We start from the raw sequence: 25,399 nt of genomic DNA on the forward strand, positions 1-25,399 counted from the left end.
CCCCCATCTGAGGGTAACACTGCCATCCTGATGGTGCTCGAAAGGTTTTACAAAGCTGCCCGCTTCATTCCTCTCCCCAAACTACCCTCGGCCAAGGAGACAGCCCAGCACGTCTTCCGGATCCACGGACCCCCGGTGGACATGGTATCCGACCGGGGTCCGCAGTTCTTTTCCCGGTTCTGGAAGGTGTTATGCACGCTCATTGGGTCATCGGCCAGCCTGCCCTCTGGATTCTACCCCTAGTCCAAAGGCCAGTTGGAGCGAGCCAACCAGGACTTAGAGCCGACTCTTCACTGCCTAGACTCCGCCAACCCTACCATCTGGAGTCAGTAACTGGTATGGGTTGAGTACACCCGCAACACCCTTCTTTGCTCTGCCACGGGTCTCTCGTCCTTCGAGCGTTCGTTGGGATATCAGCCAGCGCTCTTCCCTGAGAAAGAGGAGGAAGTCCCTCTGACCAGATGTCATCCGTCACTGTTGCCGTACCTGGAAGAGAGCCCGGACCGCTCTGTTGAAGACCACTTCCATGTATAGGTGACAAGCGGATTGCCACCGGACCCCTGCTCCATGCTATCGCCTCGGGCATATGGTATGACTCCTGTAAACTTTCCCCGTTTCATCAGCACATTCCCCATCTCTAGAGTCATTAACCCCACTGCTGTTTGTCTTTTGTTACACCATACCCTCCATATTCACCCTACTTTCCATGTGTTTAGGATTAAGTCCGTGTCTCACAGCCCTTTGTCTTCTGTTTCCAGGCCCACGCCTCCTCTTTGTGTCATCGGTGGCCATTCAGCGTACAGTGAGACGCCACCTGAGTGTTCAACCATGGGCAGGGGTTTCCAGTACCTGGTTGACTGGGAGGGTTATGGCCTGGAGGAGAGGTGCTGGGTCCCTGCTAGAGACATCCTGGACCTAGGCCTCATTGCCGAGTTCCACCGCCAGCACCCTGGTCAACCAGGTATGTATTCAGGTAGAACGCCATGTGACGCCCCTAGAGGGGGGGGGGTGTACTGTCACACCCTGATCTGTTTCACCTGTCTTTGTGATTGTCTCCACCCCCTTCCAGGTGTAGCCCACCTTCTCCATTGTCAGCTGTGTATTTATACCTGTGTTATCGGTTTGTCTGTTGCCAGTTAGTCAAGTCAACCAGAGTTTTTGTTCTCAGCTCCTGCTTTTCCCAGTATCTCTTTTTCTCGCCCTCCTGGTTTTGACCCTTGCCTGTCCTGACTCTGAGGCCGCCTGCCTGACCACTCTGCCTGCCCGTGAGCCTGTCTGCTGACCTTTGCCCCACCTCTGGATTATGGAACTCTGCCTAATCTGACCCTGGGCCTGCCTGCCGTCCGATACCGTTGCCCCACCTCTGGTTTACTGACCTCTGCCTGCCTTAACCTGTTTATTGCCTGCCCCTGTTGGATTATTAAACCATTGTTAATTCTACCTGTCTGCACCTGGGTCTTACCTTCTTACCTGATAATATATGTAAATGGATGTTGACTGCAAAATGGCAAAATGAGTTGTTGGTGTATAATGGTGAATGGAAGATAGGCAGCGTCAAGTGAGGCGTTACTCAAAATTACAAACAACAAAAGCAAAAGAAACCTGAGAAATTCAATACATTTAGTTGTTATTCAATTGATTGCTCATGTGCAGACTCGTCACACTCAATGTAAAGCTTTAGAAAATACAATCTCAGTTGTTATTCTGAGTGCTTTCACCTTGGTTGTAAATAAAAAATATATGGCATATTAACAGGTAAATCCTTTTAATTCATATTTTATGATAATTACGTAAAGTAAACATTGAGAATGAGGGCAGCAGTAGTGGTCCACATCATAAATATATTCATCATTTCTGTAGGTAGTGATGCATTTCTCTCTTTCCCTTTTCCCATCCCATGTAAATACTCTTAATATTATTAATTGTTTATAGTTATTTGACAGAAATGTCCCCACAGTTAGTGACCTACCTGTTGTGTAACAAAACCCCATCAACCACTGGCCTTGTCTCTCTGATCATTGTATTTGCACCTGAAAGTGGCAGAATCCCCACTATGCAGTTTTTTTTGTGTGCATGCTTCATATTGCACATAAACATGGAACGTCACTGCCCTTTTTAAAAAGAGTTTAACAGGTTTACAATACATAACATCTCTCTCAAATTAAAAAAATAGTTTTAATTGACTCTACACAATACCAAAAACACTGCTCTTTCCCAGGTAGTGTATAGCTCTCTTAACATGCCCTTTCCAGATCCAACCATTCTTCTTGTCCGCTTCATTACCATTTTGTCTTCCTGTCCAGACTTCCCACAGTAAGTAGAGTTATCATCACTGAGGTCTCTCTGCGTGATACTTCCTGTGTCTATACCTCCCATTCCTTTCCTTGGCCATGTTGATGCATGCATTGTGCTTGTTGGTCTGCAGGTGGTTCCAGTACTTGACCAGTTCGTTGGGCTGGAACTGGTGGGAGGTGATGAGGTGGCTGTACTTACAGCTGGAGTAGGACACCCTCCAGTGGTTGAAGAGGAACTCGTTGGGCGGCGGCGTGGGGTCAATGCGGAGCTTGGCCAGGCATATGCCCACGTAAACGTCCTCCAGGTGCAGCCTCCGTATGCTCAGAGACGCCTGATAGATCCTCTCCGCCATGTCCCCAGATAACACATAACCGGTTCCCGAGCAGAAGATGGGGTACCTCTCGCTAGGGTACAGCTCTGGAGGCATGTACCACTTGCTGTCCTTGTTGCGGTTGGGTGCGTAGCCCCTCATCAGATAGCCAGTGAAGTAGCTCTGTCTGGGTGGGAGCTCTGGCTTCAGCAGCTTCTGGATGAGATACTCCGTGTTAACAAACATGTCACTGTCTGTCTTCATGACATAGTGCGCCTGCGGGCAATGGGTGGCCACCCAGTTCATGCCCATCAGGGTTTTGATGGTGAGGTTGTAGTATGTGTCCTGATAGTCCTGCTGGATGATGTCATGGTGAACCCAGCTCTCCTCCTCAATAGCGGTCTGGGTGTACCTGTCCGAGCTCCGCCCTAGACCCAGCAGGAAGAGTCGGACGAAACCTAGACCCATGGCCACACTCTCATTGCTCCACGTCTGCCGGATAGCGTTCCTGGCATCTACCTGGCCTGGCTCTGCAGCAATCAGCAGCACCAAGAACGGGGTACTGTCCCTGCACTTGAAGGGCTCGTTGAGGATGTAGCGGTAGGGCTGGGAATTGAGCCTCCCTCCCACGCCCATCTCCTGCTGTAAACTGTTATTGGCGCTCATCGAATTCTCTAGTCCTGTTACGCCAACCATGGCTTCCCCTCCATCGCCAGCCTCAGCCTGCTGGGAGCTGAGGTTAAGCTGGGGCTTTGGAGGCACATAGCCTGTCTCCCGCCACAGGTTCCGCAGACTCAAGCTCTGATTTGCCTCGGTCTTGGCCGTGCGGAAGCCCCTAACGGTGTAGGTCAGGGGGTTGTCACGGGGCCCGGTCCGGCCTGGCAGCCAGTCCTGGTGGCTGAAGAAGAGGAAGAGAGTGAAGAGGAGGGCCAGGGACAGGAGACCTGCCATGTGGGTCCGGAAGAGCGAGCGCTTCATGGTCCAGGTCATCTTCATGGGGCAGCAGTGCCGCCGTCTCCACTGCATGGTGGATCAGCAGGCAGGGGGAGCAGGGGGCTGCAGCTGCTCTGGATGGCGTGGCGGCGTTCACATTCGATCACGTCAAACATGTGTTTGCCAACAGCCAGAGGGTTATCTGAGCTGGCAGATGGGTGGGAGTGAGCCCCCTGGTGGACCTACAATGCGCCCTGGAAGGGGTTGCTTGAAGCCCCACACAGAGCTAGGAGGGAGATGGTTGAGCCCCCTCGCCGAGCTATTCTTGCATCCCCTGGCAGAGCTAGGAGGGTGCTGACTCTGTCGCCATGGAGGCCGGTCCCAGGCTCTTCACTGGCTCTGCAGACACACCAAGGATCATGCTCCAGGTACGGGCTCCTTCAGATCAGAGACTGGAGTCGCCTTCTTAGTGGATCACCTCTCTTATCTGGGAAGACAGAACAGAGAAACAGGCTTGGCAAATGCTCAGAAATGTGCCTACTACTGTAGAATTGTATGGCGTTGAGCCATACGTATGTCAACTGTTTAAATTGTATAGATTTTACTATATCCCCATGAAGAGGAGCAAAGCTTATTTAAAATTATTCAGCTTTGACTTTGTGTTTAGTTGTTGCTTTGCATTTTATTCTTAGTGGCAGATGATCAAAGTAATTCAGAATGACTCATCTATTCAAATATGAAACCCCTCTGCTGCACTGCACTGCATGAGTAATGTATAGTCAAAGAAATAGAATCCAATAGAATGGATTCTGTGTACAGTATAATGTTACCCATTCACCATGATAAATACCTCTTGTAGTTTATATTTGCACTTTCCATGAGGTCAGCAAAACCTGACACTCATCTCCACTGGCCTTAAATGTCTGCATCGTAAACGCTCCGCCTGTGGTGGATTGTTAATTATGGGGAATTGAGATGGAGTGAAGAGTGTGAGTTCTTACATCTGGATGATGGCTGCCATGGGTGATAGGGTGTAGGTGCTAGTGGGGAAGGGAGACAGGGGCATGTGTGTCCGTGCGTGTGTGCGTGCATTCATACTCACGTGCATGTGTGTGAGTGTTGTAACTATTTATGGTACTATAGATATGTATTAAGGGAGCTGTGGAGGTGATATTGCATACATCCATGTGCATGTCAGTGTGGATGTATACCAGCAGGGGACTTCTGAGAATTTTATATCAGTTGTGTTTTGCTTTATAGTCTACTTCCTGGTATGCACATAGTACAAATTGCATGGTAAAACAGTAATTACTTAATAATTAAGTAATGACCAGCTGTTCTCTTTCTTTGTGAGTCATTTAAACAACCAGTGCCATGTTCCATTCGGCATCAATTAGTTCTCTATTATGAGGAATTGTTTGAAGAACCAACTACATTGTTATTACATAATTTTGCAATAACTAGGTAACAACAGTTGAGCAGGACTGTGAAACAAAGCATAGTTGTATGTATGAAAACTCCAGAGAGCTAGACTAGCATTAAAACCAGGTCAACATCAACTTCAGTAACCTACCTCTCCTCTCCAGTTCAAGTGCACATAGTATGTGTGGTCTCACTTCAATAGATTAGGCTGCCTACATGGGCGGAGAATGACGTCACAGTTCATTTTCACCATCAAAATGCACCTTTATAATAAAAGCATTACATGCATAATCACATTTGTGGTCACTTTTGAGAATGGTGTTTTTCTGCTAATGGAACATTCCAGCCTTGCTGAAGCCCCCCAGATCATCACCAATTGTTACGAATCCCTTTTGGCCCGACAGTCTAGGGGGGATGGTAACGAGACCCGTAACATAACTCATGCAAATTATAATAGTGAAAAAGTAGGAGTGAGAACGAAATAACCACAGACAACTAAATTACCGTCAAACACTCATGGTTTATTTGAAAATACACGGTAATGGGGGGAGCAGGAAAAGGGGCTGAGCTGGACCCAAGGAAAGAAATAATAAGTATCCAAAAATACCCCTAAGCTAGACTAGCTTACTTCAATAACAGCTAACTAACTAACCAAAAATATAGTGGGTGGTCCGCCCAGTTCTAACTAGTGTTTTTATACAAAGTATTCCTACGGGTAATGTATGCCCATGGGAGACTTATCTTGGTACCCCGCTTTCCCACCGTCAAACAAACAACATAACAAAACCAATACTCACAGGTGGGAACAAAGTGACATGTAGTTGCAAAAACCCAACAAGAGATCTACAGACAGATAGCATTGACAGAGAGATTAAGCTCTAGAGCAAACAACAGACAGGGTTTTTAAACCAAGGGAAAGGGAATGTGATAGGGTAATGGAAACAGGAGGAGGTCTGTCTTCTGATTAGCGACTGATTGATGACTGATTGGGGAATGATGATTGCCACCTGTGAGGAGGAGAGAAAATAAATACACACAGGATACACACACACACAGGATACCTGTATCCGTAACACCGATCCTCCGCCAAATTTCACAGTGGGTGTGAGACCTGGAGAGGCCTACAAGCCACAGTGTCTCGCACACACTGTGAAATGTGTGTACAGTCATGGCCACAAGTTGAGAATAACACAAATATACATTTTCACAAAGTCTGATGCCTCAGTTTGTATGATGCCAATTTGCATATACTCCAGAATGTTATGAAGAGTGATCAGATGAATTGCAATTAATTGCAAAGTCCCTCTTTGCCATGCAAATGAACTGAATCCCCCAAAAACATTTCCACTGCATTCCAGCCCTGCCACATACGGACCAGCTGACATCATGTCAGTGATTAGCTTGTTAGCACAGGTGTGAGTGTTGACGAGGACAAGGCTGGAGATCACTCGGTCATGCTGATTGAGTTTGAATAACAGACTGGAAGCTTCGAAAGGAGGGCGGTGCTTGGAATCATTGTTCTTCCTCTGTCAACCATGGTTACCTGCAAGGAAACACGTGCCGTCATCATTGCTGTGCACAAAAAGGGCTTCACAGGCAAGGATATTGCACCTAAATCAACCATTTATCGGATCATCAAGAACTTCAAGAAGAGCCGTTCAATTGTTGTGATGAAGGCTTCAGGGTGCCCAAGAAAGTCCAGCAAGCACCAGGAACGTCTCCTAAAGTTGACTCAGCTGCGGGATCAGGGTACCACCAGTACATAGCTTGTTCAGGAACGGCAGCAGGCAGGTGTGAGTGCATCTGCACGCACAGTGAGGCGAAGCCTTATGGAGGATGGCCCGATGTCAAGAAGGGCAGCAAAGAAGCCAGGAAAAACATCAGGGACAGATTCTGCAAAAGGTACAGGGATTGGACTGCTGAGGACTGGGGTAAAGTCATTTTCTCTGATGAATCCCCTTTCCAATTGTTTGGGGCATCCGAAACAAAGCTTGTCCGGACAAGACAAGGTGAGCGCTACCATCAGTCCTGTGTCATGCCAACAGTAAAGCACCTTGAGACCATTCATGTGTGGGGTTGCTTCTCAGCCAAGGGAGTGGGCTCACTCACATTTTGCGTAAGAACACAGCCATAAATAAAGAATGGTACCAACACATCCTCCGAGAGCAACTTCTCCCAACCATCCAGGAACAGTTTGGTGACGAACAATGCCAGCATGATGGAACACCTTGGCATAAGGTACAAGTGATAACTAAGTGGCTTGGGGAACAAAACATCGATATTTTCGGTCCATGGCCAGGAAACTCCCCCGACCTTAATCCCATTGAGAATTTGTGGTCAATCCTCAAGAGGCGGGTGGACAAACAAAACCCCACAGATTCTGACAAACTCCAAGCATTGATTATGCAAGAATGGGCTGCCATCAGTGTGATCCAGAAGTTAATTGAAAGCATGCCAGGGCGGATTGCAGAGGTCTTGAAAAAGAAGGGTCAACACTGCAAATATTGACTCGTTGCATCAACTTCATGTAATTGTCAATAAAATCCTTTGACACTTATGAAATCTTTGTAATTATACTTCATTATTCCATAGCAACATCTGACAAAAATATCTAAAGACACTGAAGCAGCAAACTTTGTGGAAATGAATATTAGTATGTATGTTCAAATTTAATTTGACGAAAATTGAATACAAGTGTCCGATCCTTAACAGCCTTCACTCTTCTAGGAAGGCTTTCCACTACATGTTTGAACATTGCTGTGGGGACTTGCTTCCATTCAGCCACAAGAGCATTAGTGAAGTCGTCACTGATGTTGGGAGATTAAGTCTGGCTCACAGTCGGCATTCCAATTCATCCCAAAGGTGTTTGATGGGGTTGAGGTCAGGGCTCTGTGCAGGCCAGTCAAGTTCCTCCACAATGATCTCGGCAAACCATTTCTGTATGGACCTTGCTTTGTGCACACAGGCATTGTCATGCTGAAACAGGGAAGGGCCTTCCCCAAACTGTTCCCACAAAGTTGGAAGCACAGAATCGTCTAGAATGCCTATGTATGCTCTTAACGCTAAAGGGCCTAGCCAGAGCATGAAGAACAGCCCCAGAGCATTCCTCATCCACCAAACTTTACAGTTGGCAAAATGCATTCGGGGAGGTAGCGCTCTACTGGTATCTGCCAAACTCAGATTTGTCCATACGGCTGCCAGATGGTGAAGCGTGATTCATCACTCCAGAGAACATGTTTCCACTGCTCCAATGGCGGAGAGCTTTACACTACTCCAGCCAATGCTTGGCATTGCGCATGGTGATCTTAGGCTTGTGTGCGGCTGCTCAGCCATGGATACCCATTTTCTTATGCTTCACAACGAATAGTTGTTGTGCTGAAGTTGTTTCCAGAGGCAGTTTTGAACTCGGTAGTGAGTGTTACAACCGAGGACTGATGATGACTTGGCGGTCCTGCTCAGTGAGCTTGTGTGGCCTACTACTTTGCGGCTGAGCTGTTGTTGCTCCTAGACGTTTCCACTTCACAAAAACAGCACTTACATTTGACCGGGACAGCTAGCAGGGCAGACATTTGATGAACTGACTTGTTGGAAAGGTGGCATTCTATGACGGTGCCACGTTGAAAATCACTGAGATCTTCAGTAAGGCCATTCTACTGCCAATGTTTTCCTATGGAGATTGCATGGCTGGGTGCTTGATTCTATACACCTGTCAGCAATGGGTGTGGCTGAAATAGTCGAATCAAATCCAAGTTTATTTGTCACGTGCGCCGAATACAACAGGTATTCTTACAGTGAAATGCTTACTTACAGGCTCTAGCCAATAGTGCAAAAATAGGTGTTAGGTATACAATAGGTAAGCAAAGAAATTAAACAAGTGTAAAAATACAGGCTTTTTTCAATAGCGAGGCTATAAAAGTAGTGAGGCTACATACAGACATCAGTTAGTCAGGCTGATTGAGGTAGTATGTACATGTAGATATGGTTAAAGTGACTATGCATAAATGATGAACAGAGAGTAGTAGTAGCGTAAAAGAAGGGTTGGCGGTTGGAATCCACTACTTAGAAGAGGTTTCCACATACTTTTGTATATATAGTGTATAACATAACAGGAAAATAAAGCATTTGTCTGGTACTAGTACTGTATGTAAACTCCTTAGGGCTTGTGGGCTGGTGATGATGGAGGTAGAATGGAATGGTAGGGGGGCTTCTTGCATATCATCAGCCGGGTTTAATGCCAGGGGCGGAAGTATAAATTGCAGGTTTGCACAACATGACGCTGGCTTACGCTACTCTGCGCCGCTCTGGTGAGCCTGTGTCATCAGCCCCCCGCCGCTCCATGCCTCACCAACCGGGACGGAGATTCATCTGTCAAAGGAAATTTCAGGCTCCAGCAAGCAGTATTGCAGGAGCCTCAGCCAGCCACCGGCGATATCAGCCTTCATCCACCATCCACCTTGCACCTCCAGCTTATCAATGCCTCGCCTGCCTGCCTCTCTGCCTGCGTGGAGAGAAGCCACCCTGCCAGCTCTCGCTCTCTGAGTACACACACACACACACACACACACACACACACACAGCCAGATATTGGCAGGCTGAGGGGCCTACGTTTCTTTCCATATAATTGAGAGACAAACAGCTCAGTTCTTGAATTCTTCCTCCATTTCTTTCTGTCTTACTTTCAGTTTGTTTGTTTATTAGCATTGTGTTTGTTCATGTGTTATGATGTGTAATGCTATAAGTGAGTGAGTGAGTGAGTGTGTGAGAGAGAGAGAGAGAGAGAGAGAGAGAGAGAGCGAGAGAGAGAAAGTGTTTACTCATTTGTCACAACAACTGGATGGGAGCATGCTAACCTTTTGAGCTTAATGTGCTTACCTTGTGCAGGCAATTAGGGCAGAATGAGAGTGGCCAAGGCTGGCTTTGCTTTAAAGGTTAACACACTTTACATCAGAGCAAATCGAATGCCCGAAAGGTTTCTGTTGTCGCCTATACATGGAATAATTATCAGGAGTCTAATATAGTATGCACACACGTGTGGGAGCACACACACATTTGCAGGAGAGGAGATGTTGACGTGTTGTTTGTCAAATCAAATCAAATGTTATTGGTCACATATATGTGTTTAGCAGATGTTATTGCTGGTGTAGGGAAATGCTTGTGCTTCTAGTTCCGACAGTGCAGCAATATCTAACAAGTAATATCTAACAATTTCACAACATATACCCAATACACACAAATCTAAGTAAGGAATGGAATAAATAATGTATTAATATATGGAAGAGCAATGTCAGTGCGGCATAGACTAAGATACAGTAGAATAGTATAGAATACAGTATATACATGTGAGTTGAGTAATGCAAGATATGTAAACATTATTAAATTGACTTGTGTTTAATTTATTATAAGGGGCCAGTGATTTAAAGTCTATGCATAAGGCATTCACAACGCCTGTAATGTCCTAGTGATGGATATTTAACAGTCTGATGGCCTTGAGATAGAAGTTGTTATTCAGTCCCAGCTTTGATGCACCTGTACTGACCTCGCCTTCTGGATGGAAGCGGAGTGAACAGGCAGTGACTCGGTGGTTGTTGTCCTTGATTATATTTTTGGCCTTCCTGTGACATCGGGTGCTGAAGCTGTCCTGAAGGGCAGGTAGTTTGCCCCGGTGATGTGTTGTGCAGACCGCAAAACCCTCTGGAGAGTCCAGCGGTTGTGGGAGGTGCAGTTGCTGTACCAGGCGGTGATACAGCCCGACAGGATGCTCTGAATTGAGCATCTGTAAAAGTTTGTGTGGGTTTTAGGTGACAAGCCACATTTCTTCAGCCTCCTGAGCTTGAAGAGAAGCTGTTGCACCTTCTTCACCACACTGTCTGTGTGGGTGGACAATTTCAGTTTGTCTGTGATGTGTACGCCGAGGAACTTAAAACTGTCCACCTTCTCCACTGCTGTCCCGTCGATGTGGATAGGGGGATGTTCCCTCTGCTGTTCCCTGAAGTTCACGATCATCTCCTGTGTTTAGTTGATGTTGAGTGAGAGGTTATTTTCCTGGCACCACACCCCCAGAGCCCTCACCTCCTCCCAGTAGACTGTCTCGTCGTCGTTGTTGGTAATCAAGCCAACCGCTGTTGTGTGATCTGCAAACTTGATGATTGAGTTGGAGGTGTGCATGACCACGCAGTCATGGGTGAACAGGGAGTACAGGAGGGGGCTAAATAAACACCCTTGTGGGGCCCCAGTGTTGAGGATCAGCGCAGCGAAGCGATGTTTCCTACCTTCACCACCTGGGTGCAGATTGTTAAGAATACATAAGTATTCCTCTTGTCGAAATGGGATAGGGCAGTGTGCAGTGTGATGGTGATTGCATCGTCTGTGGACCTATTGGGGCGGTAAGCAAATTGAAGTGGGTCTAGGGTGACAGGGTGACAGATGGAGGTGATATGGTCCTTGACTAGTCTCTAAAAGCACTTCATGATGATAGTCATTTAGTTCAGTTACCTTTGCATTCTTGGGGACAGGAACAATGGTGGCCATATTGAAGCATGTGGGGACAGCAGACTGGGATAGGGAGAGATTGAATATGTCCGTAAACACACCAGCCAGCTGGTCTGCGCATGCTCTGAGGACGCGGAGAAGGAGAGCCCACAGTCCTTGGTAGCGGGCCACATCGTTGGCCCTGTGTTATCCTCAAAGTGGGCAAAGAACCTGTTAAACTTGTCCGGAAGCAAGATGTCGGTGTCCGCGACGTGGCTGGTTTTCTTTTTGTAGTCTGTGATTGTCTGTAGACCCTGCCACATACGTTTTGTGTCTGAGCCGTTAAATTGCGACTCCAATTTGCTCTATACTGACGTTTTGGCTGTTTGATTGCTTTAATGAGGGAATAACTACACTGTTTGTATTCGGCCATATTCCCAGCCACCTTGCCATGGTTAAATGCGATGGTTCGCGCTTTCAATTTTGTGTGAATGCTGCCATTAATCCACGGTTTCTGGTTAGGGTAGGTTATAATAGTCACAGTGGGTAGAACATCTCCTATACACTTCCTGATTACACTGTTGTCTAATCAAGTGAAATTTCACACCGTCTCATCAGGCATCAGGCAGGCATCCCTTTTGGTAGCGTTTCAGTGATTAGGCCGAACGTGGTGCTTCATTAATGTATTTCCTTGCCTCCCATCACTGTCACACCAGCCAATTAGTTACAGTGGTGATAATTGAGGCCCCAGCAGTTCCACCTCAGTAAAAAATATCAGACTGCATGGTAATATTTTAATCCAGCTAATGACTGATGCGTCTCAAATCACACCTAATGATAGACGCCATTAAATGGTGAAATCTAATAGAACACCAAGGCCCAAAATGTCCAAATGAAGAGTTTCTTTCCAAACCATTATATATCCATTTTCAGAAATGCTGATAAATCAGCTATTATTGTTTAAAGAACTTATGAAATAGATTGATGTGTTTTATCAGTATATACAGTACCTTGCAAAAGTATTCATCTCCCATGGTGTTTTTCCAATTTTGTTGCATTACAACCTGTAATGTAAATGGAGTTTTATTTGGATTTCATGTAATGTACATACACTACCGGTCAAAAGTATTTGGAACACCTACTCATTCAAGGGTTTTTCTTTATTTGTACTATTTTTTACATTGTAGAATAATAGTGAAGTCCTCAAAACTATAAAATAACACATATGGAATCATGTAGTAACCAAAAAAGTGTTTAACAAATCTAAATATATTTTATATTTGAGATTCTTCAAGTAGCCACCCTTTGCCTTGATGACAGCTTTGCACATTCTTGCCATTCTCTCAACCAGCTTAATGAAGTAGTCACCTGGAATTAATTTAAATTAAAAGGTGTGCCTTGTTAAAAGATCATTTGTGGAATGTCTTTCCTTCTTAATCCATTTGAGCCAATCAGTTGTATTGTAACAAGGTAGTGGTGGTGTACAGAAGATGGCCCTATTTGGTAAAAGACCAAGTCCATATTATGGCAAGAACAACTCAAGTAAGCAAAGAGAATCGACAATCCATCATTACTTTAAGACATGAAGGTCAGTCACTACGGAAAATTTCAAGAACATGGAAAGTTTCTTCAAGTGCAGTCACAAAAACCATCAAGTGCTATGATGAAACTGCCTCTCATGAGGACTGCCACATGAATGGAAGACCCAGAGTTACATCTGCTGCAGAGGATAGGTTCATTAGAGTTATCTGCCTCAGAAATTGCAGCCCAAATAAGTGCTTCACAGAGTTTAATTAACAGACATTTCATCATCAACTGTTCAGAGGAGACTGTGTGAATCAGGCCTTCATGATCGAATTGCTGCAAAGAAACCAATACTAAAGGACACCGATAATAAGAAGACACTTGCTTGGGCCAAGAAACACGAGCAATGAACATTAAAACAGTGGAAATGTGTCCTTTGGTCTGGAGTCCAAATTTGAGATTTTTGGTTCCAACCGCCGTGTCTTTGTGAGACAAGGTGTGGGTGAACAGACGATCTCCGCATGTGTATTTCCCACTGTAAAAAATGGATGTTATGGTGTGGGGTTGCTTTGCTGGTGACACTGTCAGTGATTTATTTTGAATTCAAGTCACACTTAACCAGCATGGCTACCTCTGCACACTGCAGCGATACGCCATCCCATCTGGTTTGGGCTTAGTGGGACTATCATTTGTTTGTCAACAGGACAATGACCCAACACACCTCCAGGCTGTGTAAGGGCTATTTGACCAAGAAAGAGAGTGATGGAGTGCTGCATCAGATGACCTAGCCTCCACAATCCCCCGACCTCAACCAAATTGGGATGGTTTGGGATGAATTGGACCGCAGAGTGAAGGAAAGGGAGCCAACAAGTGCTCAGCATACAGTGCCTTGCGAAAGTATTCGGCCCCCTTGAACTTTGTGACCTTTTGCCACATTTCAGGCTTCAAACATAAAGATATAAAACTGTATTTTTTTGTGAAGAATCAACAACAAGTGGGACACAATCATGAAGTGGAACGACATTTATTGGATATTTCAAACTTTTTTAACAAATCAAAAACTGAAAAATTGGGCGTGCAAAATTATTCAGCCCCCTTAAGTTAATACTTTGTAGCGCCACCTTTTGCTGCGATTACAGCTGTAAGTCGCTTGGGGTATGTCTCTATCAGTTTTGCACATCGAGAGACTGACATTTTTTCCCATTCCTCCTTGCAAAACAGCTCGAGCTCAGTGAGGTTGGATGGAGAGCATTTGTGAACAGCAGTTTTCAGTTCTTTCCACAGATTCTCGATTGGATTCAGGTCTGGACTTTGACTTGGCCATTCTAACACCTGGATATGTTTATTTTTGAACCGTTCCATTGTAGATTTTGCTTTATGTTTTGGATCATTGTCTTGTTGGAAGACAAATCTCCGTCCCAGTCTCAGGTCTTTTGCAGACTCCATCAGGTTTTCTTCCAGAATGGTCCTGTATTTGGCTCCATCCATCTTCCCATCAATTTTAACCATCTTCCCTGTCCCTGCTGAAGAAAAGCTGGCCCAAACCATGATGCTGCCACCACCATGTTTGACAGTGGGGATGGTGTGTCCAGAGTGATGAGCTGTGTTTCTTTTACGCCAAACATAATGTTTTGCATTGTTGCCAAAAAGTTCAATTTTGGTTTCATCTGACCAGAGCACCTTCTTCCACATGTTTGGTGTGTCTCCCAGGTGGCTTGTGGCAAACTTTAAACGACACTTTTTATGGATATCTTTAAGAAATGGCTTTCTTCTTGCCACTCTTCCATAAAGGCCAGATTTGTGCAACATATTGTTGTCCTATGGACAGAGTCTCCCACCTCAGCTGTAGATCTCTGCAGTTCATCCAGAGTGATCATGGGCCTCTTGGCTGCATCTCTGATCAGTGTTCTCCTTGTATGAGCTGAAAGTTTAGAGGGACGGCCAGGTCTTGGTAGATTTGCAGTGGTCTGATACTCCTTGCATTTCAATATTATCGCTTGCACAGTGCTCCTTGGGATGTTTAAAGCTTGGGAAATATTTTTGTATCCAAATCCGGCTTTAAACTTCTTCACAACAGTATCTCGGACCTGCCTGGTGTGTTCCTTGTTCTTCATGATGCTCTCTGCGCTTTTAACGGACCTCTGAGACTATCACAGTGCAGGTGCATTTATACGGAGACTTGATTACACACAGGTGGATTGTATTTATCATCATTAGTCATTTAGGTCAACATTGGATCATTCAGAGATCCTCACTGAACTTCGGGAGAGAGTTTGCTGCACTGAAAGTAAAGGGGCTGAATAATTTTGCACGCCCAATTTTTCAGTTTTTGATTTGTTAAAAAAGTTTGAAATATCCAATAAATGTCGTTCCACTTCATGATTGTGTCCCACTTGTTGTTGATTCTTCACAAAAAAATACAGTTTTATATCTTTATGTTTGAAGCCTGAAATGTGGCAAAAGGTCGCAAAGTTCAAGGGGGCCGAATACTTTCGCAAGGCACTGTATGTGGGAAGTCTTTCACGACTGTTGGGAAAGCATTCCAGGTGAAGCTGGTTGAGAGAATGCCAAGAGTGTGTGCAAAGCTCTCACCAAGGCAAAGGCTACTTGTGAAGAATCTCAAATATCAATGATATTTGGATTTGTTTAACACTTTTTTGGTTACTACATGTTACTTAAGATTTTTGATGTCTTCACTATTATTCTAAAATAGTACAAATAAAGAAACACCCTTAAATGAGTAGATGTTCTAAATATTTTGACCGGTAGCGTACATATATTGTGGCGTACAGCAGGTACGTTCAGTAGGTACGTACAGCAGGGACATCACTGGGCGATGGCTCCGTCTGCTGGACGTGCCAGGTCTCGACGGGATCTCCGGCCAGGACTAATTGGGGCCGATTGGAGATTGGTTGAGTAATCAAGGGCTGATTGCTCACCAGCTGTAGAAGTCCCATAAAGCTTCAAAAAGGGCAGCACACAGGGGAGAGACTGAGGGAGGAAAGGACTCCCGTATAGTTTGGGGCGGTACAAGAGGTAAATGGAGGGCGTTCAGTTTTGATCCCCACAGGATACAGCAAGACCTGGAACCTAGAAGACGGTATCCCTGAGAGGGTCTCTTGGGGGAGACCTATTCTTTTCTTTTGGACTATTATTTTAATAAACACCTTTGAAACTGAGCTAATCCTACTCTGTCCGTGTCTGTATCTGTGTAAACGTTCTGACCCAACCCCCTGGTCTGCCACAATATACAGTGGGGCAAAAAAGTATTTAGTCAGCCACCAATTGTGCAGCAAGTTTTCCCACTTAAAAAGATAAGAGGCCTGTAATTTTCATTATAGGTACACTTCAACTATGACAGAGAAAATGAGAAAAACGAATCCAGAAAATCACGTTGTAGGATTTTTTATGAATTTATTTGCAAATGATGGTGGAAAATAAGTATTTGGTCAATAACAAAAGTTTATCTCAATACTTTGTTATGTACCCTTTGTTGGCAATGACAAAGGTCAAACGTTTTCTGTAAGTCTTCACAAGGTTTTCATACACTTTTGCTGGTATTTTGGCCCACTGCTCCATGCAGATCTCCTCTTGAGCAGTGATGTTTTGGGGCTGTTGCTGGGTAACACGGACTTTCAACTCCCTCCAAAGATTTTCTATGGGGTTGAGATCTGGAGACTGGCTAGGCCACTCCAGGACCTTGAAATGCTTCTTACGAAGCCACTCCTTCGTTGCCCGGGCGGTGTGTTTGGGATCATTGTCATGCTGAAAGACCCAGCCACGTTTCATCTTCATTGCCCTTGCTGATGGAAGGAGGTTTTCACTCAAAATCGCACGATACATGGCCCCATTCATTCTTTCCTTTACACAAATCAGTCGTCCTGGTCCCTTTGCCTAAAAACAGCCCCAAAGCATGATGTTTCCACCCCCATGCTTCACAGTAGGTATGGTGTTCTTTGGATGCAACTCAGCATTCTTTGTCCTCCAAACACGACGAGTTGAGTTTACCAAAAAGTTATATTTTGGTTTCATCTGACCATATGACATTCTCCCAATCTTCTTCTGGATCATCCAAATGCTCTCTAGCAAACTTCAGACGGGCCTGGACATGTACTGGCTTAAGCAGGGGGACACGTCTGGCACTGCAGGATTTGAGTCCCTGGCGGCGTAGTGTGTTACTGATGGTAGGCTTTGTTACTTTGGTCCCAGCTCTCTGCAGGTCATTCACTAGGTCACACACGTGTGGTTCTGGGATTTTTGCTCACCGTTCTTGTGATCATTTTGACCCCACGGGGTGAGATCTTGTGTGGAGCCCCAGATCGAGGGAGATTATCAGAGGTCTTGTATGTCCATTTCCTAATAATTGCTCCCACAGTTGATTTCTTCAAACCAAGCTGCTTACCTATTGCGGATTCAGTCTTCTCAGCCTGGTGCAGGTCAATTTTGTTTCTGGTGTCCTTTGACAGCTCTTTGGTCTTGGCCATAGGGGAGTTTGGAGTGTGACTGTTTGAGGTTGTGGACAGGTGTCTTTTATACTGATAACAAGTTCAAACAGGTGCCATTAATACAGGTAATGAGTGGAGGACAGAGGAGCCTCTTAAAGAAGAAGTTACAGGTCTTTGAGAGCCAGAAATCTTGCTTGTTTGTAGGTGACCAAATACTTATTTTCCACCATAATTTGCAAATAAATTCATTAAAAATCCTACAATGTGATTTTCTGGTTTCTTTCCCCCATATTTTGTCTGTCATAGTTGAAGTGTACCTATGATGAAAATTACAGGTCTCTCATCTTTTTAATTGGGAGAACTTGCACAATTGGTGGCTGACTAAATACTTTTTTCCCCAATGTATATAAAATACACACCTAAAATACACTATTAAAAGCAAATCTGAGAACAGTGATATTTTACACAAACATGAAGATATCCATAAACAATCATTTCTGGTGAAAAATTATAATAATTGGTGCATATAGCGTTTTGGAAATAAACTCTTCAAATTGTTTTTGTTTTTTGTGACAGTCAAACCGAGTTTAAAGATTAACATTGTGTAAGTTTTTCATCCTATTAAAGTCCGTAGTCTAATATGTTGACGGTCAGTTATTATAAATGCGAGCCTTGTCAGAGTATTGATCGTTCTTTGTTTCATAGTTGCCATTGGCACTCTGTCAAATGCCCTCTGATATTCAATACTGAGCTGTGTGTGATGCTATATGTTTGTTTATTGAGGCCAAAACAAAGGTCTCTGGATAGTAATTTTTGGTGGGACTGGATTATATGATGAAACAAATGACCTTATGTATACCAGACAGATGCTGCTGAAATCCGACCAGCTGACAACTAACTGCATGTTGGGCTGAATGGGTCTAGAGAGGACATTGTGGTGCACACAATACATGTGATTGAATAAACCATTCAAGGTAGACTACTCTTCACACGTACCTTAACCATAACTGTGATATTTGTTTTGATAAAGCAATCTCACAAGTTTTCAGTATATGTGTACAGGTTATGGCTGTATTCCCCTATTGTTACAGCCAGACTCCATCAGGGTCAGTCTGAGGCCAAAGCATTAACTTAGAACTACCCCTTCCGGATCCGGGAGAATTGTCATCAATTGACACTAATTAGCATAATGCAACAGACAACAAATATTACTAGAAAATATTAATATTCATGAAATCACAAGTGAAATATAGTGAAACACAGCTTAGCCTTTTGTTAATCACCCTGTCATTTCAGATTTTGAAATTAAGCAAGACAAGCATTTGTGTAAGTTTATCGATAGCCTAGCATAGCATATGCAGCTAGCAGTAGGCAACTTGGTCACGAAAATCAGAAAAGCAATGAAATTAATTTGTTTACCTTTGATGAGCTTCGGATGTTTTCACTCACGAGACTCCCAGTTAGACAGCAAATTTTTATTTTGTCCCATAAAGATTATTTTTATAGCTGAAATACCTCCGTTTGTACTTCACGTTTGGTTGAGAAATCCACCGGAAACTGCGGTCACGACAACGGTGAAAAATATTCCAAATTAGATCCATAATATCGACAGAAACATGGCAAACGTTTTTTATAATCAATCCTCAAGGTGTTTTTCAAATATCTATTCGATAATATATCAACCGGGACAGGTGGCTTGTTAGTAGGAAAGAGAGAAACATTGGCCACATTTGTCTATTACGCACAAATCACTCTGAGAGCCACCAGCTGACCACTGGCGCAATGTTGTCGTTCAGGCTCATTTTTCAAAATAAAAGCCTGAAACTATGTATTGTGACTCAAGACACATTAGGGACGCATGGGAATGCAGAGCTTTCTAAATAAGAGTCCCTTCCTGATTGGATTTTTCTCAGGCTTTCGCCTGCAATATCAGTTCTGTTATACTCACAGACAATATTTGTACAGTTTTTGGAAACTTTAGAGTGTTTTCTATCCTAAGCTGTCAATTATATGCATATTCTAGCATCTTGTCCTGACAAAATAGCCTGTTTACTTTGGGAACGTTATTTTTCCAAAAATGAAAATAGTGCCCCCTAGTTTCAAGAGGTTAAGCAGTTATCACTCAACCCAACCCTCAGTCGGAACATGCCATTTTTTCTAAGAATAGCCTTTATGCTCTTTCCACCCAGTGCTGATGTGTGTGTGTGTGTGTGTGTGTGTGTGTGTGTGTGTGTGTGTGTGTGTGCTGCTGCTCCAGAACGGGTCTAAATGAATTACTTAGTGTTCTGAAATTTCACACTGTACCTCTGACCCCATCGCTCTCACATCTAAAGGCATTTTAATCTGATGTTATGATTATAAATAACTTAGCGGCTTGTGTTGTTATTACCATCATCCTGAACAACATTTACAGCAATGTTCAAGTAGGCCTAGTGGAGACGTGAATATGAGTCTGATTTAATCTACTCAGCACTTTACTTTGTATTCTTACATTCTGTCTTCTGTGGGTTGACTTCTTGGTTTTCTGTTTTTTTTCAAACATGGGGAATGTCCTGGGAGTTGCATACTATTGTGCTTCATTCAGAGCGAGTATTATTTGTATATTGGTTTCTGGTAAACGTACACCTTCACTCCTCTTTCTTTCTTTCTGTCTCTTTCTCATTCTCTCTGTTCAATCGTGGCTTGTTTGTTCTGTGTCTATCTGGATAATCTTGAGTACAAGCAGGAAAGGCAGGCCTTGAGAAAATGTGTGTGTGGGCTAATGTTACTGGATTGACGGGGTGTTACTTTACTTCATCGCCTAGGCGCTGGTCAAATTTAGGCCAGGCCACCGGAGCCCCCCTGTACAGAAATCCATATCTGATGTACACACAGCCATATCTGATGCCTTCGGATCACATTCAGCCGTAGCAACTCAGAGGCATTTTCTGATACTGTATTAGTATTTATGAGATATACAGCAAACCCTCAGAATGGGTGCAGCTTAGTAAGAATAGTTTAATTAAATGAGAATAGGTGATCTTTGTTGACGATGCAGCTGCTGTTGGGTTATGTGTGTGTGTGTGTCATAGATTTAATCACTGTGTGTGTGTGTGTGTCATAGGTGAATTCACTATGTTGGGTTGTGTGTGTATCTTGTGCATTAAGTCATTTTGCTGGGTTGTTTGTGTGTCTCATCTGTTAAACTGCTGTGTTGGGTTTTGTGTGTGTGTTTGCAGGTTAATCTGCTGCAATAAATGATGACGTGCTTTGAAAATGAGATCCTTTTTAAGTTTCTTAGTAGAGGGGGAATTCTGCGAACCAGATGAAGAGCCAAACCTCATGCATTTTAAAGGAACATCTCAGCAATTAGCTGTCCCTAAGCATCTGGGCCAGTGTGCCAATTTCCTCAGTCAGTGGGATGGACATGATGCATGGGATTGAGACAGTGTTAATTGAATTGGATCAATGAGATCTGCCCGACGTGCCAGCATGAATCACTGGATCAGGCAGGTAATGGTTTTGAAACGACAGAGCTGTGAGCCTGGCTATGCTGTGGGAAGAGGATATATTGATAGATGGATGCATAGATGGATAGCACATTTGCTATTAGGATTTTAACACCCACAGTTTTCAATTTAAGGCTTTCTTAGAAATGATATGTGACCATCTCAAATGGAGTTAAACTAAAACTTTTTAAAGTGTTGACAAATTAACACCCCAAGATTGTTGGGTGTTGCAAATTCCGACTGAAATGAACACTTTATTAGAGCTAATGCTGTTACACTTCCTCTGTGTTAGGGAATTAACACCTGTGGTGTTACAGTAACACATTTTGGGGTTTTGTTTTAACACTGTAGAGTGTAAAGCCTTATTTGCATATTTATTTCCCAGGGTGCCTTTCAAGGGAGTTTTAGGGGTTCCTGTACTACCCATGACTGTGTTTGCTAGTGACAGAGATAAGCCTGTTGCATTTGGTGGCTTTCAGTCTTGTAGCCTTCACCAACTACAGTTACATTATTTATGACAATACAACCTTTTTTGGGGACAATACCATACTTTGACAGCCTAGCTCTACCCTAGCACAATGGCCTTAAACTCATGGTTTGTAGGCCACTTTGGCAAGTCACATTATGCTGGCTTGCGAAGTGTTATACCATTCTTATAGGATGTCTAACAGTTGGAACTTTAAATCACCTGAAATCTGTTGTTAGAATGACTGCCAAGGAAGGGAAGAATGATAAATGAGACTATCTAAACCGTCTAAACTGGAGAAACCAACTCAATAATTAGTGAAATAAGTTACAGATTGGATTCGTTTAGAAATATCTATGTTATTTAGTGTATTGTTACTTTGTGTAGTATAAGATCAATTATTCAATCAATGTCCACAAGAAACATACATATATATATATATATATATATATATAGATAAAAAAATAACTATTCTAAAAAGCCACGTGCAGCAAAGCATGCTGGGAAATATAATAATGAGGCCTCTCCCATGTCTTTCACTCAGAGAGTTAATGATAATTAACTCAACGCAGTATAGTATTCTACTGTGATTCAAATAACACTTCATTTATTCACCGCAGGTGGCGTCAATTTCAATGCCACTGATGTAAGCACCACTAGAATCAACACTTGGGTATAACACTCACAACACTTTTTACCTCAAACTGAGATTAACAGCCACAAATGTTCTGTGAAGCGAGAGAAGAGGATGGGAGAGAGGAGAATGGAGGGGGGTAAATTAATAATGAGGATTGGGGGAGGTTGAGTGCCAGAGCTGATGAAACATATAGTACTGTACCTCCTCATGTGACTGGCAGACGGACTGTGTGATCACTGGTGCCGTCTGTTGACACACTCGGCACGCCAACACTGCTCCTCTCCTCAGAAATCTGGGGTAATGTCCACTTCCACCCTGTCTGCCTAAGCACGCAACACACATCCACCTCGCCCGGGTCTGAATGTATTATTGTTGGTGTAACACTCATCCATTTGTCACAGTGCGTTCCACAGCCTGTGTCTTCTCCTCCTCTGCCTCACCAAGACTTCAGGTTTAGGGTTATTTCTCCCCTCTTTTCAATCCTTGTCTCAGCACTACACCTTTCCTATCTCTCCAACGGTCGCACCGGTTTCTCTCTTTCTCCTCCTGTCCCCACTTCCCTTACGCAATGTGCCCGAAAATAAAACAGCCTTCACTGTGCCATTTGTTTCCTCTTCACTGCTCTTTTATGCATCTGTTATCCTCAGCCTGCTCTGCTGAAGGAAAGGAAAGCAGTGCTGAGGGACGACAGAGCCGAGCTGTGGTGATAGTGCTGCGGCTAGTCCCTCATGTTGCTAGGCAGTCTGACAGAGAGAGAGAGAGAAAGGAAAAGAGAAAAAACCCTCCACTCAGGGTTTCTGAGGATGGCTGCAGTAGAACATGATCCTGAATCTCGAGGAAAAAGCTCTCGTTCCTATTTTTCTTTCTCTCTCCCTCTCTCTGTCCAGCTCCTCTCCTCTCCTCTCGGCTGGGCTCCGTTGTTCTGCAGCGGGAGGAGAAGTAGCAGCTGTAGCGTGGAAGCAGAGGCAGGCAGACAGACACTGCTACACTGACTGAGCTCTCAAACGTCACTGCATACTTAGCAGAGGGGGTCACACGTGATCCACGTGACCCGTTTTAGATTCACTCTGTTCCTCTACCCTCCTCCCCTCTTCACCTAAAGGGATTTAATTCTGTGTGGACTTGATGGATGGACACATTTCTTTCCTCACACACACCTTACAAATTGACAAGTTTATGAAACCCCCGTGTCTGATTCTTCATGAACAGTAACTCTGTGGTTCAGTGAAGTAGCATAATAGCTGATGAGAGCTATGTGATGCAGATGGGACGAACACTGTAAATATTGTAAGGTATCTCAGCGGCACGGGTGAGGGACTACATAATTAATAGGATACCTCTGGTTGACAGAACTGCTTTTGCGGCCATTAGCTCTGCTACTAGGCCAGGGAGAGAGTATATGTCAGTAGAAAGTAACGCTTAGTCTGTGATTGATTCACCCACAGCTGCCAGGTTACAGGCAGTGCCTTGGCACATTAATATCATGTGGCATTTATTAGATAGGTGACTTCCTGGACTCGTCTGGCCTGGCTGAACAAGGGAACAGCTAGCGTATCAAAATTAAAATTGTCATCATTAATTGTCAGCGTGGGGAGGAATACTCTCACACAGGTTCTCTCTCTCGCATTATTTATCGCTTGTGTCTTTCATATAAACCCTCACATGTTGTAGATTAGAAGACATGCCAACTCTGCAGAGGCTGTGGACATACACCAGCCTGCTGAGCATTCACATGCTGGTCATTTATTTGATTGAATGATTGATCTTATTTGTTCATAAAAAAAAACATATGAAGCTGCCTCAGTTACAATCAACATTGGCCTACATATTTAATGTGCATTATGCAGTATCTACAATTAGCAAGAGTTCTACAGTTAATGTAGATTGAAAAATGTTTTCATGCAGTTGAATTCTGAACTTATGCACTTCTGAGGGATTGTATGAAGAACCATAGATAGAATAGCTTTTAGTAGTATTAACTTATTTTTTTAGTGTTATCATCCTGTGGAGCTCTGTTTAAGCCTTGTGCCTTGCTGTGTAGAAGTAGCAATATAGTGTTTAGTAACAGAAGGTTAAAGGAGGTGTGCTTTGGCTCAGTACAGACAATGAGGCCGCACACTGTCAATAAAAAAATGTAGTGCCAGCTAGGGACCAAATGTTATAGCTAGTTCAAACATATCACAATACGGCTAGTTCACAAATAGACATCTGTTTTTTAAAGACTTTTTTTCAGTCACAGCCATTCCTTTTCTGCGCAAAGCAATCAGTTCAAATACAAATAGCCCACACATTAGCATAGCAAACTGAATGCACCTTACCATTTGAATAATGTCTAATTTCTATGCTTTCTGTCATAGCCCATTCTCCATATTTATGAAGGCTGAAAAGAACTGTCCAGTGACAAAGAGAATAATACATTTCTTCTAGCTACCTATTTTTATTATACAGTACATTGACATTTTGCCCAATTTTATTTTACAATTGTCTTCTTTGTTTTAATTCTCTTCTTTCATCTCCATGCTAGGGTTTTTAGGAGGTGCAGTTGCAGATGAACTGGGAGCTATCCCCTGAATGCAGAAGCTATATCCTGTAGCAAAGCCTCAAGTATGGTGATGTCTCAGAATCTCTGTCCTCAGATTTATGCCTTACTGTGGATTCTTAACCAGAGACCCTACTTGAGCATTGCCACACAAGAGAAAACGTTTAAACATTCTCTAATTTAGCCTAATCAATAAACCAATGTTTGTTTTGTGAAATAATACAGTGACTCTAGAGGGATAGTCTATTACAGTTAATTTTGTCTTGTTGTAATGTGTACACTGGGAGTCGGGAAGCAAGTACAGGGAGTGAATCATTTAATAAAGAAATAGAATGAAGTACAAAACAAGAAATACGAAAAGCGTACAGACATGAAACCCAAACAGAGTCAGTAACGCCTGGGGAAGAAACCAAAGGGCGTGACAGATATATGAACGGTAATCAAGAAGGTGATGAAATCCAGGTGAGACTGATGGGGCGCTGGTGCTGATGGTGACAGGTGTGCGTAATAATGGGCAACCTGGTGACCTAGAGCGCCGGACGGGGAGTATACGTGACAGTAGCCCCTCCTTGACAGCATCTACAGCCAAAGGACACCGACTGGTCAGAGTGGTCACCTCTGCTGAGGCGCGGGAACCTGTCAAGCCGGATGAGGCGTGGGAGCCTGTCGAGTCTTGTGAACCTGTCGAGCCAGCTAAGGCATCGAAGCCTAACGAGCTTGCTGGGGCATCCACGGTTGACTCGGCACCAGCCGCTTGACCGGCCAACCGAGTCTTGTGAACCTGATGAGCCTGCTGAGGCATCCTTGGTTGCTCCGGCAACAGCATCCGGACCCAACACAAAAACACTCCCTGATGCTCCGCTTTGGTGAGG

General features: G+C 44.0%; 1 protein-coding gene across 1 annotated transcript; it reads right to left on the minus strand.

Moving 5' to 3' along the window:
* Positions 1 to 1,606: 1,606 nt before the first annotated feature.
* Positions 1,607 to 23,000, minus strand: b3galt2 (beta-1,3-galactosyltransferase 2). Its single transcript, XM_021599740.3, has 2 exons — positions 22,190 to 23,000; positions 1,607 to 4,025 (listed from the first exon to the last, which is right to left on the minus strand). Exon 2 carries the CDS (start codon positions 3,629 to 3,631, stop codon positions 2,330 to 2,332), a length of 1,302 nt encoding a protein of 433 aa, XP_021455415.2. The 5' UTR covers positions 3,632 to 4,025; positions 22,190 to 23,000; the 3' UTR covers positions 1,607 to 2,329.
* Positions 23,001 to 25,399: the final 2,399 nt, after the last annotated feature.

Source organism: Oncorhynchus mykiss, chromosome 4, assembly GCF_057628025.1.
Source record: "Oncorhynchus mykiss isolate SJ-2025 chromosome 4, ASM5762802v1, whole genome shotgun sequence".
NCBI classification, from domain to species: Eukaryota; Metazoa; Chordata; class Actinopteri; order Salmoniformes; family Salmonidae; genus Oncorhynchus; species Oncorhynchus mykiss.